Here is a 20,279-nt window from a genome sequence, read left to right as displayed (position 1 = left end):
TTCTGTGACTTCAGTTGCCATCCGGTTCTGGAAGTGTTCAGGGGGTTGAAGCTATGCCGAAGGGTAGCCGTTTGAAGAAGAAGCGTCCGAGGGGTGTGATAAAAGTTGTCAATTTAGCTGAATCTTCAGTTAGGGGAATCTGCCAAAACCCCATGTTTGCATCCAGCTTACTAAAAATTCTGGCTCCAGCCAGTCTCCCCAGTGTTTCCTCCTCTGATGGAAGAATGAACTTCTCTCTGCGCACAGACTCATTCAGCTTAGTTAAGTCCACACATATGCGCACAGCACCTGACTTCTTCGGTACGACCACTATGCCAACACACCAATCGGTTGGTTCCTCCACCCTGCATATTACCCCAAGGTCCTCCATGCGGGCTAGTTCCTGTTTAACTTTGTCCATTAATGGTATTGGGATCCTCCTCGGAGCTATCAGTTAGAACGGTTGAGCCCCTGGTTTCAGCTTTATGGCGTATGGCTGTTGCACCTCCCCCACACCACTGCATAGTTTTGGGTAGGTTTGTTTTAATGTCTCTGTTGTGACACTGTCCAGACGTGCAACGAGCCCCAACTTACAGCTCACAGGTCTTCCCAGCAAGGCGGTGTGCAGGGGACGAACCACATAAACATCCTCCATCTCCACTCTCCTTTCTCTGCAGCCGCAGTTTGACGACGCCCTCAACTGTCAACGGGATTTTCCCAGGTCCTAGGAGTTGTTTTCATGCTTTCTGGAGCCTGGGAGGATTATTTTCAAATAGCCCTTTGAAAACAGTGCGCGGTATAACTGTGACATTAGCGCCTGTGTCGATCTTAAACATCATGTTTTTATCTTGAATGTTGATGTCGACCATCCAGGGATCACCCTCTGTTGTTACGCTGCCGAGGAAAACCTCTTTTCCCTCCTCTTGTGTAACCTCATGAACCCCTTTTGAACTCCGACACATGCGGCTAAAATGTCCCTTTTTCCCACATGAGTGGCATTTCCCCTCATTAGCAGGACAATCTCGCTTTGGGTGTGATGGGGAGCATCCACATTTGAAGCTGAGCTCTTAGTATTTTGTGCAGCAAACGGCTTAGTGACATGCTGAGATCTATTTTTAGCAGGCTTACTGTTTTTAGACACCCTCACCCTGTCCACTGACTTTCTGTCTTCTTCCGTTGGGCAGTCATTCTGATGTTGCCTTCTAAAATAAAGGCCTTTTAAATTGCCTAAATACGACCAAACTTTCAGTGATTTCAAAATGCTCTAAAATAGAAAATTGCTGTTTCCACAGGGTAATTCCACTTTAGATCAACAGGATACAACCCCTCAGTGATACCTTGTCAATATCAAGTCATTCTGATGTTGCCTTCCAAAATAAAGGCCTTTTTAAATTTCCCATATACAACCAAACTTTCAGTGATTTCAAAATGCTCTAAAATAGAAAATTGCTGTTTCGACAGGGTAATTCCACTTTACATCAACAGTATACAACCCCACAGTGATACCATATAAATATCAAGTCATTCTGATGTTGCCTTCCAAAATAAAGGCCTTTTTAAATTGCCCATATATGACCAAACTTTCACTGATTTCAAAATGCTCTAAAATAGAAAGTTGCTGTTTCCACAAGGTAATTCCACTTTACATCAACAGAATACAACCCCGCAGTGATACCATATAAATATCAAGTCATTCTGATGTTGCCTTCCAAAATAAAGGCCTTTTTAAATTGCCCATATATGACCAAACTTTCACTGATTTCAAAATGCTCTAAAATAGAAAGTTGCTGTTTCCACTGGGTAATTCCACTTTAGATCAACAGTGTACAACCCCACAGTGATTAAAATATCTGATAATTCACTCGAAGTTGAATTTTATTTTGAAATCCGGTTTCCACATCCATTCCCGTAATAACTTGAATAGACGGGGAACAGAAAACAAACTGGACTCTGGCTTGCCTTGACACCAGTTTTCTGCTGGAGTTAAGACGTGGGCTGCGGCCAACAGTAACCCGGAATAAAGATCCGAAACGGAAACAAGTTGGAGTCATTACCATCTCTTAGAAAAGGCAACAAAAGTGTGTTTTATAGGTGTGGTGGCTTTTGTTGAGCCGTGGCGGTGCGACACGAACTAGTTTAGCCCAGCAGAAAGGCCCCGCGGCTGGCTGGACCCAGCTCGACACAGCAGCAGAGCGGTAAGCTTCATATCACTCTAAAATGTCGGCTAACTTTACTGTACACGTTCATTTACGGGCATTAGCAGCGTGCTAGCATTAGCATCCCACCTGCTAACGCTAGCACAACATGCTAGTAAAGTTAGCACCCAGATTAATGTGGATTCGGACGATTTTCGTGGAATAAAACGTGATCTGGGAATTGTGATGAACGCCTTTTTACACCAGATGATAACCTTCCACTGACTGTAGCAGCAGAGCGCCTGTGTGTGTTACTCCGTGAGTGTGATGTGATGTTAGCATCCAGTAAATAAATCCCATATCAGCTAAAGAGCAGCGCGACTAAGTGGTTAAAGTGCGTCAGCACAGCGGATTTAATACGAGTTTTAAAGAACAATCTCTGAATGAAGTGAGGCTAGTTTTTGTCTCTCTGAAGATATAAAAACCAACTCTGCATCAGTCACACGCAGCTAAGCTCACTGTTGGGCAGGGCCGGTGTTCTGATAAAACGTCCTACTTTGACAAAACGTCCTACCCGTAGGATAATTTTACGCTGCCTCATGACAAACTGCCCTACTTTGGCAAAATGTCCTACTGTACGTAATTTATGCACATTTATGCTGCCAAACAATAATTCCAGCACAAATTTAAGTAGGTATGACAGTTTACCACTTAACTTTGCCAATCCGAGTATGTTTGTAGCTGATATTCATGAAGCCAGTACGGTTTGACACTTCTTTTTACCCATTAAAGTGTGCTTGTAGGTCATATTCACAAAGGTAGCATGCTTTAGCACGTAATTTTTATGCTTCTAGTTTATAATAACAAAGGTAGCATGCTTTGGCACATAATTCTTATGCTTGTAGTTTATAATAACAAAGGTAGCATGCTTTGGCACATAGTTCTTATGCTTGTAGTTTATAATAACGAAGGTAGCATGCTTTGGCACATAATTCTTATGCTTGTAGTTTATAATAACGAAGGTAGCATGCTTTGGCACATAATTTTTATGCTTGTAGTTTATAATAACGAAGGTAGCATGCTTTGGCACATAATTATTATGCTTGTAGTTTATAATAACAAAGGTAGCATGCTTTGGCACATAGTTCTTATGCTTGTAGTTTATAATAACAAAGGTAGCATGCTTTGGCACATAGTTCTTATGCTTGTAGTTTATAATAACAAAGGTAGCATGCTTTGGCACATAGTTCTTATGCTTGTAGTTTATAATAACAAAGGTAGCATGCTTTGGCACATAATTCTTATGCTTGTAGTTTATAATAACAAAGGTAGCATGCTTTGGCACATCGTCCTTATGCTTGTAGTTTATAATAACGAAGGTAGCATGCTTTGGCACATCGTTCTTATGCTTGTAGTTTATAATAACGAAGGTAGCATGCTTTGGCACATAATTCTTATGCTTGTAGTTTATAATAACAAAGGTAGCATGCTTTGGCACATAATTCTTATGCTTGTAGTTTATAATAACAAAGGTAGCATGCTTTGGCACATAGTTCTTATGCTTGTAGTTTATAATAACGAATGTAGCATGCTTTGGCACATAATTCTTATGCTTGTAGTTTATAATAACAAAGGTAGCATGCTTTGGCACATAATTCTTATGCTTGTAGTTTATAATAACAAAGGTAGCATGCTTTGGCACATAGTTCTTATGCTTGTAGTTTATAATAACAAAGGTAGCATGCTTTGGCACATAGTTCTTATGCTTGTAGTTTATAATAACAAAGGTAGCATGCTTTGGCACATAGTTCTTATGCTTGTAGTTTATAATAACAAAGGTAGCATGCTTTGGCACATAATTCTTATGCTTGTAGTTTATAATAACAAAGGTAGCATGCTTTGGCACATCGTTCTTATGCTTGTAGTTTATAATAACAAAGGTAGCATGCTTTGGCACATAGTTCTTATGCTTGTAGTTTATAATAACAAAGGTAGCATGCTTTGGCACATAATTCTTATGCTTGTAGTTTATAATAACAAAGGTAGCATGCTTTGGCACATCGTTCTTATGCTTGTAGTGTATAATAACAAAGGTAGCATGCTTTGGCACATAGTTCTTATGCTTGTAGTTTATAATAACAAAGCTAGCATGCTTTGGCACATAATTCTTATGCTTGTAGTTTATAATAACAAAGGTAGCATGCTTTGGCACATAGTTCTTATGCTTGTAGTTTATAATAACAAAGGTAGCATGCTTTGGCACATAGTTCTTATGCTTGTAGTTTATAATAACAAAGGTAGCATGCTTTGGCACATAGTTCTTATGCTTGTAGTTTATAATAACAAAGGTAGCATGCTTTGGCACATAGTTCTTATGCTTGTAGTTTATAATAACAAAGGTAGCATGCTTTGGCACATAGTTCTTATGCATGTAGTTTATAATAACAAAGGTAGCATGCTTTGGCACATAGTTCTTATGCTTGTAGTTTATAATAACAAAGGTAGCATGCTTTGGCACATAGTTCTTATGCTTGTAGTTTATAATAACAAAGGTAGCATGCTTTGGCACATAGTTCTTATGCTTGTAGTTTATAATAACAAAGGTAGCATGCTTTGGCACATAGTTCTTATGCTTGTAGTTTATAATAACAAAGGTAGCATGCTTTGGCACATAGTTCTTATGCTTGTAGTTTATAATAACAAAGGTAGCATGCTTTGGCACATAGTTCTTATGCTTGTAGTTTATAATAACAAAGGTAGCATGCTTTGGCACATAGTTCTTATGCTTGTAGTTTATAATAACAAAGGTAGCATGCTTTGGCACATAGTTCTTATGCTTGTAGTTTATAATAACAAAGGTAGCATGCTTTGGCACATAGTTCTTATGCTTGTAGTTTATAATAACAAAGGTAGCATGCTTTGGCACTTGTTTGTAGAAGCAGTCTGCATGCCAAGGTGCTTAAGTTATGCAGCTGTCACCATTGAAGTGATTGGAACTAGGGCTGGGCAAAACGATTATTTTTGTAATCGATTAATCTAGCGATTATTTTTTCGATGCATCGATTAATCTAACGATTAATTTGTTAATTTGATTAGATTTTGATTAGATTAAATTATTGATTATTTCCCAATTATTTGACTTGTATAAAAGTTTGATTATTACTAATTTATGTATCTCAATGAAATAAATGCAAATTTCTTCATTTGAACACATTTTAATAAAATAAATTCTAAAATAAAGTTGTTGCAATGGTAGTACAATCTTATGTTAGAGATAACATTTAACAAAAACTTAAATGTTGTGCAAAATATTCATATAAATCAAGGAAATTTTATAACAAAAAATATATAAATAGCAGCAATGGCGTCTTTTAACAAACAAAATCTAACATTCACTTCGCTTTCTGCAAAAAAGTGTTGTTCATTTTCAAAATAAAATCAATTTTGCCTTTTCTTTTGTTCATCACATGAAGTAGTTATGCATTGTTGTTTTAATTTTAAAAAATCCACAATAAAGTAGTAGTACAATCTAATTTTAGAGGTAGCATTTAACAAGAAATTAAATTTTGTGCAAAACAACAAAAAATAAATAAAATAAACAGCAGTAATGGTGTCTTTGAACAAAAAAAATATAACATTCACTTTGCTCTCTGCAAAAAAAGTGCTCTTTAAAAAAATAACATCCGTTTTGCTGCCTTCTCTCTTGTTTCTGTGTGTGTGTGTGTGTGTGTGTGTGTGTGTGTGTGTGTGTGTGTGTGTGTGTGTGTGTGTGTGTGTGTCCAATCATATTCATCACATGAAGCAGTTATGCATTGGTGTGAAGGAATGTTAGCATGTCTACATGCTCAGCAGTCAGGCTTGCCCTTTTTTTTGGTGACGATGTTTCCAGCAACAGAAGAAACCCTTTCAGAGGGTGTTGGTGCGGCAGGTACAGCCAGACATGATTTGGCTCAAGTAGCCAGTGTGGGGAATCTTGTAGCATTATTCTTCCACCATGTAAGGGGGTCATTATCCCTTGGAATAGGTGCTTCCCCAAAGTACAACAGTACTTCTTTCCTCACTGTCTCATTTTCTCCGTCCCCACCCTGGTCAATGTTTTCATTACAATCTTCCTCCTCAGAATCGGTACCCAACAACGTGTCCAACACACAGACCTCTTCTTTGTTGGGGGACTTGCTGAGGCTTCCTGCCCCACAGTTGCCTGCTGAAGCTGTGATCTCTGCTCCCTTTTGAGGTCAAGTGCATCCTTCTGTACTCTTACTTGCAGTTTCAGAGCATCCTCTGGAGAAAGGAATTTCAGTTTACGAAGACGTGGATCGAGGGCAGCAGCAATGAGTGACACATTTTTCCCATCTTCTTGAAATGCAGATACCTCTGGCTGCCACCTTGACGTGATTTCCTCTTCTGCACTGTTCTGGAAAATGTTCACCGCAGCAGAATCGAAGGATTTGTTTTGAGTGGATTTCAGAAGACCCTTCAGCAGTGGGGGGAGAACAGAGGCTGTGACATAAGATTGTCCACTAAGAACATCAGTGGCTTGCTCACAAGGCTTGAGTACCTCCTTCAACTCACCCAGAAGAATCCACTGATCATTTTTCAGATCCAGGTACTGTTTCCCACGCTGTGTGACTTCTGGATCTGACAGCGTCGCAACTACTGGCCATCTCTGTTCCAACAGACGTTCAATCATGTAGTATGAGCTCTTCCACCTGACAGCTACATCCTGGATTAGTTCATGCTCAGCTGTACCCATCTATTTTTGCTTCTCCTTAAGCTTGATGCTAGCTGGCTCACTTTTCCTGATGTGCTTTACGAGGCCCCGTGCAGCTGATGGTGCCTTATCAATCTTGGGGTCTTTCAGTGCATGGTTTACAACCAGCTGCAGTGTATGCCCAGCACACCGATAGGACACCACTCCAAACTTCTCTTCCAGGATGTGGAGAGCTGCAGCCATGTTACTTGAGCCCTTTTCAGACAGACATTCTGGAACATTTGCGGACAATTCAATCCGGTTTTTAACCGGAACTGTTTTCTCAGACACACCACTTTTGTACCGGAACTTGTCCTTTCGGCTGCGTTCACACAGCAGGGAAAAGTTCCAGATGTCTGACGGCGGGGGGGGGGGGGGGGGGGGGGGGGGGGGGGGGGAGAATCGGACTCATGTTAAGAAGAAGAAGAAGAAGAAAATATCATCTCTATAGCGCCTCTCAAGATAAAAATCACGAGGCGCTTAAGCATAATTCTGCGCACACGAAGACGCATAAGAGACCTGGATGATGAAGCTCAATGGTTAAAGGAATCACTGAAGCGGTGTGAAGCGCTCCGTCGCGCGTCTAGGCGGTACCGTAGGAGGCGAGCTGCCGTGGTTCGCCGCATGCTACAGCAGCGGGCTATCTAGGTGCGCACAGCGTCCCCCGGTCCCCTCCTCCTCCCCCTCCCTCTTGTCCGGAACTTTACCTCACCAGTCTGAAGCAGCCAGCCTGTCCGTAACAAGTCCGGACCTGTTACTAGGGGCTTCGTCCGGATAAATTCCGGAACACGTTATCCGGATGTTTGTATTCAGATAGAAAGGTCTTACGGACAGATTCCGGAACATTTCCGTTTTTCATGGCCTGTCTGAAGGGGGCTTTGCAGTATCATGCACAATGGCAAGGACATTATCGCCACCCAGGAGGCAAGGTTTTCTGCAGCGTGGCGCTCTTCAACTGGGAGTGTTGTTAAATTGAAGGAGAGAAGATCCCAATTGTCATTGATGAAATGACAAGTTACTCCTAAGTAGGACTCTGTGACTAGACTTGTCCAAGCATCAGTGGTAAAGGAGATTTTGGATGAGGCATTTTTTAGTTTGTTCCTTAGTTTCTCAACTGAAGTTTGATATTTTCTCTCCATCATGCTTGTAAAATGGCGCCTAGAAGGCAAAGTGTAACCTGGTTGAAAAGTGGTCAGCATTTCTTTGAATCCTTCACCCTCAACCACAGCAAGTGGTCTCATGTCTTTCAGAATCATAGATAGGACGCTCTCGGTAAGTACAGCCACCTCCTGGGGGGTGCAGGGTGTTCTTTTCTGACAGTAGTCCTCCAGACTTTTCTGTTTGTTCCTGAAAACATAAATCACACATACAACACAGATAAATTAAAATAATTACAAAAATATTTATGTAGAAAGCATAATATCAAAATAATAATTTGAAGATCTGTATTTCAGTGTTTTTTCAAAATATTTAATCTACAAGATTTGTTAAAAAAGAGGTTTTAACACAAAATGCTGCACATTTTTGTAGTCATTAGATGGTGCAACTTAGATCTATAAGATCAACAAGCTAACGTTCAAACAGGACGAGGCATTAAACTTGACTATCAAGAGTCCGTTGTCATTTTGCTTTTGCAAGCACTTCAACAATGTTGTAATAATGTCCACGACGGCTACATTTAGCAGGTGCTACATTGTCTTTGTTAATATTTTTACTGCGGACAATTAGCGCTCTCCCACATTTTCAGCTCTCGCCGATTCTCATAATCAGCACATGCACATTTCGACTCATTTGGCCATCATGAGCCACGAATAAAACCAACAAACAGATAACAGCTGCTGCTATATGTTACTGCTAAGCAGCATGGCAGCAGTGGGTCTGCTTGTGTGTGTGAGTTAGTGCATGGCTACGTGGGGTGTTTGGATGTTCTAAAACAGCGTTAGTAAAAAAAAAAAAAAAAAGTTGAAAAGATGAAATATCTGCATGCATTTTGTTTGTCTCCTCCTGTCTCTTTCCTCCTCTTGTCTCCTGTCTCTTTCCTCCTCTTGTCTCCTGTCTCTTTCCTCCTCTTGTCTCCTGTCTCTTACTCCTCTTTTTGTCTCCTCTTGTTGGTCTCCTCTCTTGCCTTCAGAAAAACTGCTTTCTGGCCTTTCTATTAGTAAATCCATTTACAATGTCATCCAAGTCCAGATTCCTGACAAGCTGAGATTCAATAGTCATCAGTGACAGTGCACTGAGACACTGTTGAGTTTGTGTTGTTCTCAGGTCATTTTTTATTCTTGCCATTTGTGAAAATGATCGTTCCCCTTCACAATTTGTAACTGGTAGAGTTAGAAAGATCCGCAGGGCCACAAACACATTAGGGAAGATGGACTGTAGACTATTTTTTAGCCCGAAAACGATCCTGGTACTGCTTATATTAAATTATCTATGTGGACTCTCTGGGGATTATTTAGAGCTGTGAGGCACAGAGCTCTGATCGTTGACGCGCTCCAGATATTGCGTGCCCGTCCCATTTACCGGTTCCTTTAAAACCTAGTTCCGTTAGAACTTATGAGACGGTGCATCCATCAGGGTTCGATGGGGATGTCGGTGAGTATTATAGTATTAGATCCTGGTTTGGGCGTCCTAAGTTAGAATCATATCTTTTATTTTAAAGGTGAAATAATATGTAAGACCTTTCCTTCTGTAGTAGCTCACTTCTTTTTAAGCAATCCCGTTATCTTAAGGTTTCTTTATATTAATCTGTCACAAACCGTAAAGTAAGTCCTGATAATTCCAGAACCCATAATTAATGTGCTTACCTCTGTGCAATTAATGATCAGAGCCCCCACTCGTGAAGCTTTAGAGAAAACCTGAAAGAATCAGGATTATGTTTCTTTTTCAAAAAAGGTTTATTACAAAATCAAAATACAAAAATGGGTAAATAGAAAACAACTGCTATCCCCCAAGGAGGAATTAGTTCAAAATGATTAAATAAGAGTTAGTTTACACTAGCTCCTGTCTTCTCAGAATCTCCCCAAAACTCTCCCAAGTCTCTTCTTCCAAAAAAGTCTGTCACCCCCCATCCAGGTTTGGACGGGGGATGACCCCTCCAAATCTGCTCTGTCTCTTCTTGTCCTCTGCCCCAGCTGCTGTCCGCTCTGTCTCTGCTGTTCAGAGCTGTTCTTATATACCCTTCCTGGGCCAGCTTAAGGTCATGGGGTCATTTACCAGATACACACTTTGTAGCTCAACACAAAACATTTGGTGTCATTTTCACTACATGCAGCATTCTTCTTAACACAGGTCATTACATCATCTTTTGCAGCATTCTTCAGTTTCTCTCCAATGTTCCCGAGAGGGCTTCTGGATCTGATGGGCTTGTCTTCACTCTGTTCTCCTCCAATCCCATCTTTCCAAGCCAGGGGTGGGGCAAAGAGGTTGGGTCAGTCTCTTGACCTTTCGCCCAGTTCTGTCCTCTTGTCCCTGTGACCCTTGTGTGACCCTTGTTTCTGACCACAGTTTTTTGACCTGCAGCCCAACTCCTGTCGACTGGCTGATTTTGCTCGCACAAGCCAGTCCAGTGTGTTTCAGCTTGCCACTGTCTTTGGCATGTGGGGACTCGCAACACAGACAGATGCATCCTGAGCTCGGCCACAGTAACGTTATCAAAGTCTCGCCACCTCAAGCAGGAACGGTAAAGATGCAAAAACTACCGTTGTTAAAAGAAATGTGTGTTACCTTAGAAAATGTGGGTGCAATTTTAATTACTTCTCAACATTTTTCTCCAACATTAAGACTAGGGCCTGACCGGTACATCGGTCGGCCGATATTATCGGCCGATATTGGGGTCATTAACAGTATCGGCTATCGGCCAAAAAGATGGCCGATATGCACTACTTATCCAGCAGATGGCGCCAGCCATATGAACTCATGTGGTGTGGCTCCACTCCCTTGAACTTTGAACACAAATTATTGTTTTGGAACTTCTTTATTTATTTATTCTTATTTATGTTTCTTTTGTGCAATTATTTCCTGTCCAGGGTGAATAAGTTCACCAAGTTAACTTCCACAGCGTGTTACTTTGTTACAAAGCACAAGTATTACGTTTTATTTATTGCTGCATTTTAATATTCTTATTAATGTTGTCAAAAAAATCAATACCTAGATATAAATCGATAGTAAAAGTGGTATCTAAATTAGATATTCCATCCCTGTGGTATCGATATTATGGAGTCTCACATATACACAGCCTTCTTCAAGTACACGGACAAGCATGACAGCGTATTTAGATCCATTGGCGAATCGCCATCAGTGTATATCCATATAACGGGTGCGGACGGGCACCCATGGTGCAGCCTCGAAATAAGACATTATCTGCACCAAAACATCTTCATGTCGAAAGGTTTTGTTAGGAATCATTAACGTGATTCCCCTGTTCGTTTAGAGCGGGTCCACGGCTAATCTAACCGGCGCTTTAGTGACATCACTGCCGTGTGCCAATCAGTTTTTATTAAGATTAGATGTACCTTTGTCCTACCGTGGAGAAATTCATTTTCTCCCTTTATTGACCAACAGAGTTGTTCAAAAGTACAGAACAAAACATATGGCATTACAGCATTATGACAAAAATGCTACTTAAACAGAATTTAAGCAGCAAAACATCCCTCTGCAAATAGTGTATATATAGTGAGACAATTCATGATTTAAAGTGTTAACTTTCGCCAGTTTTTGTATGCACTTTTTAAAAAATGCTGATACTTGAAATGTTTAAGCACTTTATACACTTAATTCTTAACATTTAATTTTTGCAATATAAATTGAGGAATGCTATTTTTTGAATTAACTTGTTCAATAAATTGGTGTTTTTAAATAGTATCGAAATCGAGTACCGAGTCCCCCCCCCCCCCCCCAGTATCGAATCGAGTTTGAAATTTTAGTATCGTGACAACCCTAATTCTTATAGAGATCGTCTGTCCCTAAACTTGTGTGTGTTGTTAGATTCCCCAGAGTTTGCTACCGTATTTTCCGGACTATAAGCCGCTACTTTTTTCCCACGCTTTGAACCATGCGGCTTATAATGAGGTGTGGCTTTACTGAATATTTTCCTTCACCTGCCACTAGGGGGCGCTTTAGCAGAAAGTGAAACAGGTGGAAGTCAAAAGTGGAAGTCGAAGAAAGTGCTCATTTTAATTTAGCACATGCAAGCAGCCGGCAGGACGAAGAATGTTTTTCAAATCCCTACCCCCTCATCATGGTAACTACACGTATGAGTTCATATGATGTCGCGTTTAAGCTGAAGACCATCGATCTGGCAGTAAAGGAGGGAAACAGTGCTGCCGCACGTAAGCTTGGCATGAATGAATCCATGGTTCGGCGCTGGAGACGGCAGCGGGAAGAACTCATTCAAGCCAGCTTCACCTGGGGATGATGACAGCAACACGGACATCGCCACAGAAAAGGTTTGTGACGAAGCTCTTCTGAGGCTGTTCAACTCCGACACTGAAGAAGAGGACTTTAATGGCTTTAGTGCGCAAGAGGAAGATGAGAGCGAATGACTTCTTCTGGTAGGCAAGTGTGTGTTTTATTGACTAACCAGGCATGTCTTGTGTGCAGTTTTTATTTTCTAATCATCCAGGGCTTATTAATGCTGTGTCAGCGCTGTTCTTGTCTTCTAAACATGCATGCACATGGGTGGACCTTTAAAGCGCCCGAGCGCCAAATTTTCTCGTTGGGCGGTAAATACTTGACGACTTACCACCCGAGTGGTGCCCAAGCCTTGTTTGTCATTTACACACCAGCTTTCACCTACATCAGGGATGTCAAAGTCAAATACACAGAGGGCCAAAAATACAAATTGCCTATAAGCCGAGGGCCGGACTGGTTCAATGTTTATTAAAACATATTAAAATGTTTGCACATAGCTTATTGAACCAAGACCTAACACAGTGTATTATTTAATGATTAAATCAATAATCGGGAAAACATTTTTCAGCAGGCACACAGACAAGAACAAACTGCCTTCAAAGAAAAATCGCATGTCCTGTACATTAAATGAATAAAGTAATATTTTCTTTAGGCTGTCAGTAAATTAAAAAGAAAACATTTTCAACAGGCAAACAGCAAACAGCAATTTTCCTTCAAAACAAAACATGTTCCTTATATCAAGATAAATGCATAAATGAAACTGCATGCATTATAAACTGAAAATGCAATATTGTGCTGCTCTATTATCCTACCAATTACTGCTTCAAATAGTAAAATGAAAAAATATAGAATAAATCAAATCAGTTGTATTCTTTCTCATGGCTCTTATCTGCTATTTCCCCTGAGTCCATTAACTAAAATAAATATAAAGAAATAAAATACAATACAATAAAATAAAATGCAAAAATATATGGCACACTGACAAAACAATACTTCCTCTAAAGAAAAATCACGTCTTGTAGAAACAAATGTAAAATTTTAACTGAATTAAAAACTAAAAATACGTTAATGCTCTGTGATGCTCACTTGTCTGAGGATAGCCTGATACTTGATGGTGTCTCATCTTTTGTAAAAGCTCATCAATGTTCAGGGTAAGGCTCTGAGCTGAGGAAATCCTCAAGATTGAGTGAAGGTGCTGATCAGTGAGACGGCTCCTGTGTGATGTTTTGTTTAGCTTCATCAAAGAGAACAGTCGTTCGCACAGGTATGTGCTGCCAAACATAGAGAGCGTCTGAGCAGCTTGGATGCGCAGCTCGGCCATTGTGTCGGGAATGAAACGTGCAAACTCAGCAGCACCCACTCGCTCATACTTTTCCTTCAATGTGTCATTGCACTGAAGCTAATCAACTCCATTTGTAGGTTTGGTGGTGCGCTTTCCACGTCAACTGCAAAAGGATTGCTGAGCAGTTGAAACCTGCATTTTTGGGCTTCAAAGTCAGCAAATCGGCGTCGGAAGTCGGCGGCAAGTATGTTGAGTTTGTCAGCAAACTGTGCACTTGGGAACACGGCGGTAGAGAGCTTCTCTTTCATGGTCTGGCAACTGGGAAAGTGGCTCAAGTTTTCTTTCCGCATCTGCGTCTCCCACAGCTCGTGATGTCGCACAGAAATGCCATTTCACACAGAAAATTTTCATCTCGGAGCTCTGTTGTGTCTTTCCCTTTGCTTTCCATGAACAGACAGATCTCCTCACGCAGCTCGAAAAATCTTTGCAGCACCTTTCCCTGGCTTAGCCATCGCACCTCTGTGTGATAGAGCAAGTCACCATCCTCTGTATCTAACTCGCCCAGAAATGCCTTGAACTGGCGGTGATTTAAACCTCTTGCTCTGATTAAGTTAACCGCCCGCGCGCGTTATGGTGCTCATTACATGTTCCATTTTCAAGGCTTTGCCACACAACGACTCCTGGTGTATTATGCAGTGATAAGCTTTCAGCTCACCTGTGACGTTTTGCTCCTGCATCCTCTCACGCATCCTTGCCACCAATCCATTCTTGTGCCCACACATCGCGGGTGCTCCGTCTGTCATCAATCCCACGAGTTTTTCCCAAGGCAGGCCCATCTTACTTACACATCTGGATACCTCTTCATACAGATCTTGTCCTGAAGTTGTGCCATGCATAGGACGTAATGCCAAAAGCTCTTCTGTAATGCTCAGGCTGGAGTCCACTCCACGAATAAAAATTGACAGCTGGGCAACGTCAGATGTGTCGGTGCTCTCATCCACAGCAAGGGAATATGCGATGAAATCTTTTCCCTTTCCCACAAGCTGTTCCTTTAGATTGGTGGAAGGCTGGTCTACACGTTCAGCAACAGTGTTTCTGCTCAGGCTCATGTTTGAAAATAGTTGCCTTTTGACTGGGCACACTGCGTTACAAACTAAACTCTCCCTCTGTAAATGGCCGAGCGGATTTTCCGACCTCTTCTGCCACAATAAAACTCGCCTTGACGGCAGCTTCGCTTTGTGAACAGAACCTGCTGGGACTTAAGACCTCGTTTTAATTCTTCCACCTTCTGTAGCCTTTGTTCCGTGTCCATATTGTTGTCTTTGTCTGTGTGTTTCTTAGACGTTTCATGGTGCCTTCTTAGATTGTATTCTTTCATTACAACCAAACTTTCTCCACACTAAAGCTTGGTTTATGCTTGACGCATTCACTTTCCGCACGGTGACGCTTTATGGCACAATGCACTGCAGTCTGAGGGACAAACACAGACTGCAGCGCATTGTGCGCTCTGCTGAAAAGGTGATTGGCTGCAGCCTTCCATCTCTCCAGGACCTGTACGTCTCCAGAACTCGTGGGCGTGCAGGTCGGATAGCAGCTGACCCTTCTCACCCGGGTCACAGACTTTTTGAGCCGCTTCCCTCAGGCAGGAGGTTACGGTCCATCCGGACCAGAACCTCTCGCCATAAGAACAGCTTCTTTCCATCTGCCGTTAGGCTTGTGAACAGCTTATAAACACACAACCATGCTCGTCTTCGGTACTTGACATAACATCACGTTATCGGCCATATTACCTTTACCTGCCATTTTTTATAGCAAAGTTTTATGCTAGTTTATTGTATTTTATTCTACTTTATTCTATTTTTTAATTATATTATTCATGTTATATGTAGCACGTTAGTACCGAAGCAAGTTCCTAGTTTGTGAATCGTTTGTTCACTAACAATGGCAATAAACCTTTTCTGATTCTGATTCTGATTCTGATTTGCTGCGTTCCTCAGTTGTAACGAGGGTTAGGGTCTTCTATCTGCTTGAATCAGTCGGCCCATTCTCCTCTGACCTATAGCATCAACAAGGCATTTGGCCCACTGGACTGCCGCATACTGGATGTTTTTCCCTTTTCACGCCATTCTTTGTAAACCCTTGAGAAATACTCAAACTGGCCCGTCTGGCACCAACAACACGCTGAAAATAGCTTAAATCACCTTTCTTTCCCATTCTGACCTTCAGTTTGGAGTTCAGGAGATTGTGTTGACCAGGACCACGCCCCTAAATGCAGGGTGGTAGAGACGTATGGAGACGGTCGTTGTGAGACATGAGACTGTGTGTTTTTGGTGAACATTAATGCAGGAGTGTGTAAAACAGCTTATGCTTAATTAAAATTAAATAAAATATTTATTTAACTTGACATAAATTGTAATGCTTGACTGTTGTGCTACAGCCATGGGAGGAACATTTTGGGTCCCAGCCAGATTCTCTGCTTCCCTGCTGCTCTCTCCATCATCATGCTGCTCCTTGCTCTGCCTCTCCACTTGTCTCTCCTTCACTCACCTCCTCCACTTCAGCCTACTTGTCTAATATATTAGCCACATGTTAGATTCCCTTCAATCACCAATAGGAACGTTGGGAATATCACACGTATCACGGTACAGATCACTCAGAGGGAACTGGGTCACGATAAAGAACAATGAGCATCTTCATCTAACGTTACCTCAACATCTTCCTCGGCTTCCTTCCTCTTCTTCTGAAAATGTGAGCAGAAATGAGTCTCGGTGGGAATAAGACCCGACATTAAGCTGTACGCTGTTACCGATCTGGAATTACGCATTAACGACAGACCACATTGACTACGTTACTGTTCACATGTAGCAGCGTGCGTTAGCATGAAGCTGGTTTTCACAGGTCTGAACTAAAAATGCCTTCTTCTAACGTAAGGTTCCTTTCTTCCACCTTTTCTCTCCCTGTAGTTTTCTTTAACTCGCGAGAGCAGTGCACCGCACAGAAGCCGGCTCCTTCGCACACGGGGAAAAAACGGCAGTACTGGTTTTTCAAAGTAAAATACATTTTAAAGTTTTGTTATATTTAAATTCATTTTAAACTGTGATAATTCATTCTCTGTAGTTTTGTGTCAGTTTAAGGAAGAAGGAAGTACTCCTGAAGAACTGAGGCCTCCTTTGAACCAGAAGGACATGGAGCCCCTCAACATGAAGCAGGAAGAGGAGGAGCAGCTTGATGAGATTAAAACTGATGCCACCAACATTTCATTCTCTGCAGTTTCTCATCAGGTTAAGGAAGAAGGAAGAGAAGTTCTGTTGTCACAGTTTGATCAGAACCAACCTAAAGACAGAGATCTCCCAACCAGCAGCACCACTGACCAGATGAAAGCAGAAAGTGGTAGAGAGGACTGTGGAGGAGCAGAAACTACCAGGAATCCAGATCTAAATCTTTATGAATATGATTCTAACTCTTCAGAGACTGAAGTCAGCAACGATGAAGATGATGACCAGGATGGCAACAATTCTGACTGTCAACTGAAACTCTTGTCAGATTCTAAGCCAAACACCAAAGATCATAACAAAGACTGGAAGGATACCAGGTCTTCTAAATCACATGTTAAGGCTGTCAAATCTTTCAGCTGCCCAGAGTGTGATGAACAGTTCCTCCATGAGCGGTCTCTCCAGAAACACATGAGAGTGACAAGTCATTCAAGACTGAAGTCTTCAAGCTGTTGTGTTGAAAAGAAACGTGTTAGAGTGAAGCAAAATGTAGACTCTAGTGGGAAAGTTCCGACAAAACTAAAATCATTTAGTTGTGACGACTGTGGAAAAAGTTTCAGTTCAGTTCACACAGTACAGAAGCCTTTAGCTTGTGAGGTCTGTGGACAAATATTCCCACACAAGGGACATTTAAACACACACATGAGAGTTCACACAGGAGAGAAGCCTTTTGCTTGTGAGCTTTGTGGAAAAAAGTTTAGTCAGAAGACTCATTTTAACAGTCACACTAGAGTTCACACAAGACAGAAGCCTTTTGCCTGTGAACTCTGTGGACAAAGATTTATCCGAAAGGACCATTTAGACATTCACATGAGAGTCCATACAGGACAGAAGCCTTTTGCCTGTGAGCTCTGTGGACAAAGATTTATCCGAAAGCACCATTTAGACATTCACACTAGAGTCCACACAGGAGAGAAGCCTTTTGTTTGTGAGCTGTGTGAAACAAGATTTAGTGATAAGTCAAGTTTAAACAGACATGTGAGAGTTCACACAGGAGAGAAGCCTTTTGCTTGTGAGCTCTGTGAAAAAAGATTTAGTGTAAAGTCAAGTTTAAACAGTCACATGCGAGTCCACACAGGACATAAGCCTTTTGCTTGTGGGCTCTGTGGACAAAGATTTACCCTAAAGAGAACTTTAGACACACACATGAGAATCAATACAGGACAGAAGCCTTTTGCTTGTGAGCTCTGTGAAAAAAGATTTGGTGTAAAGTCAAGTTTAAACAAACACATGAGTGTCCACAGCGGACAGAAGCCTTTTGCTTGTGAGCTCTGTGAAAAAAGATTTAGTGATAAGTCAAGTTTAAACACACACATGAGAGTCCACACAGGAGAGAAGCCTTTTGCTTGTGAGCTCTGCGAAAAAAGATTTAGTGTAAAGTCAAGTTTAAACATTCACATGAGTGTCCACACAGGACGGAAGCCTTTTGCTTGTGAGCATTGTGGACAACGATTTATCCGAAAGGACCATTTAGACATTCACATGAGAGTCCATACAGGACAGAAGCCTTTTGCTTGTGAGCTCTGTGAAAAAACATTTAGTGTAAAGTCAAGTTTAAACAGACACTTGAAAGTCCACACAGGACAGAATTAATGAACATAAATAAAATATATATTTTTGGACTTTTAAGGGTGTTGAATGAAATGTGCTACTGATCTGGAAGCCCTTTTAACTAAAATGAAAGGCAGCAGTCTTATTAAATGTTTTGTGTTTGGAGAAGAAAAGATTGAAAATGAAATGTTTTTTGCCACTAAAGTGTTTTATTAAATCTCTTTGTTCACTATTCAGTTTGTTGTTCGCTGTTTCTGGAGTTTAAACATAAAAGTCGCCATCAAAGTCACCAGATTAATCTACTCGTGTAATTACCTGTCATGCAAATAAACCTGATCAAAAATTAATACCTAAATTATCCATATTGTTTGTCATCCAAATACAAATGGAAACTCGGATTCACAGTTAGCAAAAGTATAAATCTGGTTTTCCAAAATCAGACTTTTGTGCAACAGTTATTAACCAGAATATGTACAATGAGTTGTTTTTAACGTTTTTCAGGTTGCAAACTTATTTGAAATAACAAAGCATAAGATTTGCTCACCGATTCCAGAGTTCATCTAGCTCCACTGCACGGTGTAGCGGCTCTCCCTCGCACATCTACACATAACATTGTACTTTCTGTAATTACAAATCCAAGTTTCACTGACATATAGAAAAAGTTCATGTACAAGTTAGAAGGTTTTACTTTGCTGTTTAACGCCAACAGGGTACGCATCGGATGGAATGGTAGAAAAAGCAGGTTAGCTTCATGTGGCGCTCAGCAAACTGGACAAAACCCGCCACTTCCATCGGTCTAGCTGCTTCACTTCACTCCCATACCAAGGAAGATTCATCCACCGGCAATGGTACCAACTAATCCAGCTTATTTTTTCCATTCTTTCTGTTTTTGTACTGTCTTAGGTGCAATCTGAGGTGGAAAGACTACTACAATTTCCTACTAAAGGTATAGCAATCGATGTTTCTGAATTTCAGGAAAGAACCACCCTCTCCCCGTTGCGCAACACTCTCCCAGCGCCTGTTTACAAGTAGCTGCCGGCCGTAATGTGTAATAAGAGGCTCTAAAAACTGCATGCAGAACGTTAGCTTACCTCTCTAGCAGAATACCGGCAACAGCAGCGTCTGTGGAGAGTGGACTGGACCGCGTTACCCTCTTCCTGATTTCCATGAGACAGCGGGGGTGCACAGAGTACGCATGGGCATGAAGTGAAAACTAACCCAGGATTGGCTTCACCAGAAATTTACATTTTTGCGGACCAATGGTTGATGTGATCCACCTGGAAGAAAATCATTGATTGCTATACCTTTAAATACGAGTACCAATACTTTGATAATTTTTTACTCAAGTACAAGTAAAAGTACTAGCCTAAATTTTTATTCAAGTAAAAGTAAAAAGTATCTTAAGTAAAATGTACTCAAAGTAAAAGTTACCTAGTTGAGTCCTGTTGGAGGTGCTGGTGGGTCGAGTCCTGTTGGAGACCACGCTGGAGTGAGTCCTGAAGCGGTGTTTGGGTCCTGAACGTGCTGCTTGGGCCTTGTTGGATGCAGCTTTTGATTCACGCTGCTCTGGCCGTTCACCTCCTGGCGCTGTGCATCATGGAGGAAATTTACAGGTTTATGTCGGTAAACACAGAGGTATGTGTATCGCTTCCAAATGAAGGAAAGACCATTCCTGATGAGCATGTGCACGCTAACTCCAGCTCAAACAAATAAAAGGAATAAATAGACTGACTCTTAAAGCCTTAAAGGAGACATATCATCCTTTTAAATTCTTCCATTTTACATCTAAATCAATCAGTTGGGGTCTAAACTCAGTGGAATTGAAGTTCTTTGGTCTGATTTCCTCATTATTGCTGCTCTACAGACCCCTCATCTACCCCTGTTCTGAGGAGAGTCTGAGG

At 41.3% G+C, this 20,279-nt stretch overlaps 1 protein-coding gene and 2 pseudogenes across 2 annotated transcripts; 2 read left to right on the top strand and 1 right to left on the bottom strand.

The window, feature by feature from the left end:
* LOC129162424 (uncharacterized) overlaps window positions 1–20,279 on the top strand; it is a 297,886-nt pseudogene that overhangs the window by 111,948 nt on the left and 165,659 nt on the right.
* On the top strand, window positions 1,914–18,614 carry LOC107372854 (endothelial zinc finger protein induced by tumor necrosis factor alpha). 2 transcript variants are annotated; one of them, XM_070548532.1, is made up of 3 exons: window positions 1,914–2,174; window positions 16,519–16,604; window positions 16,684–18,614. In XM_070548532.1, exon 3 carries the CDS (start codon window positions 16,741–16,743, stop codon window positions 18,418–18,420), a length of 1,680 nt encoding a protein of 559 aa, XP_070404633.1. In that variant the 5' UTR covers window positions 1,914–2,174; window positions 16,519–16,604; window positions 16,684–16,740; the 3' UTR covers window positions 18,421–18,614. The 2 variants fall into 2 exon arrangements, with proteins under 2 accessions (XP_070404633.1, XP_054589903.2); XM_054733928.2 differs by lacking the exon at window positions 1,914–2,174 and having other exon boundaries at window positions 14,646–16,604.
* LOC139066311 (general transcription factor II-I repeat domain-containing protein 2-like) lies at window positions 13,252–14,664 on the bottom strand (annotated as a pseudogene).

The sequence above is a fragment of the Nothobranchius furzeri genome, chromosome 2 (assembly GCF_043380555.1).
Source record: "Nothobranchius furzeri strain GRZ-AD chromosome 2, NfurGRZ-RIMD1, whole genome shotgun sequence".
Taxonomy (NCBI): Eukaryota; Metazoa; Chordata; class Actinopteri; order Cyprinodontiformes; family Nothobranchiidae; genus Nothobranchius; species Nothobranchius furzeri.
The sequence above is the reverse complement of the archived record's forward strand: the minus strand, read 5'-3'. Positions and strand labels throughout refer to the sequence as shown.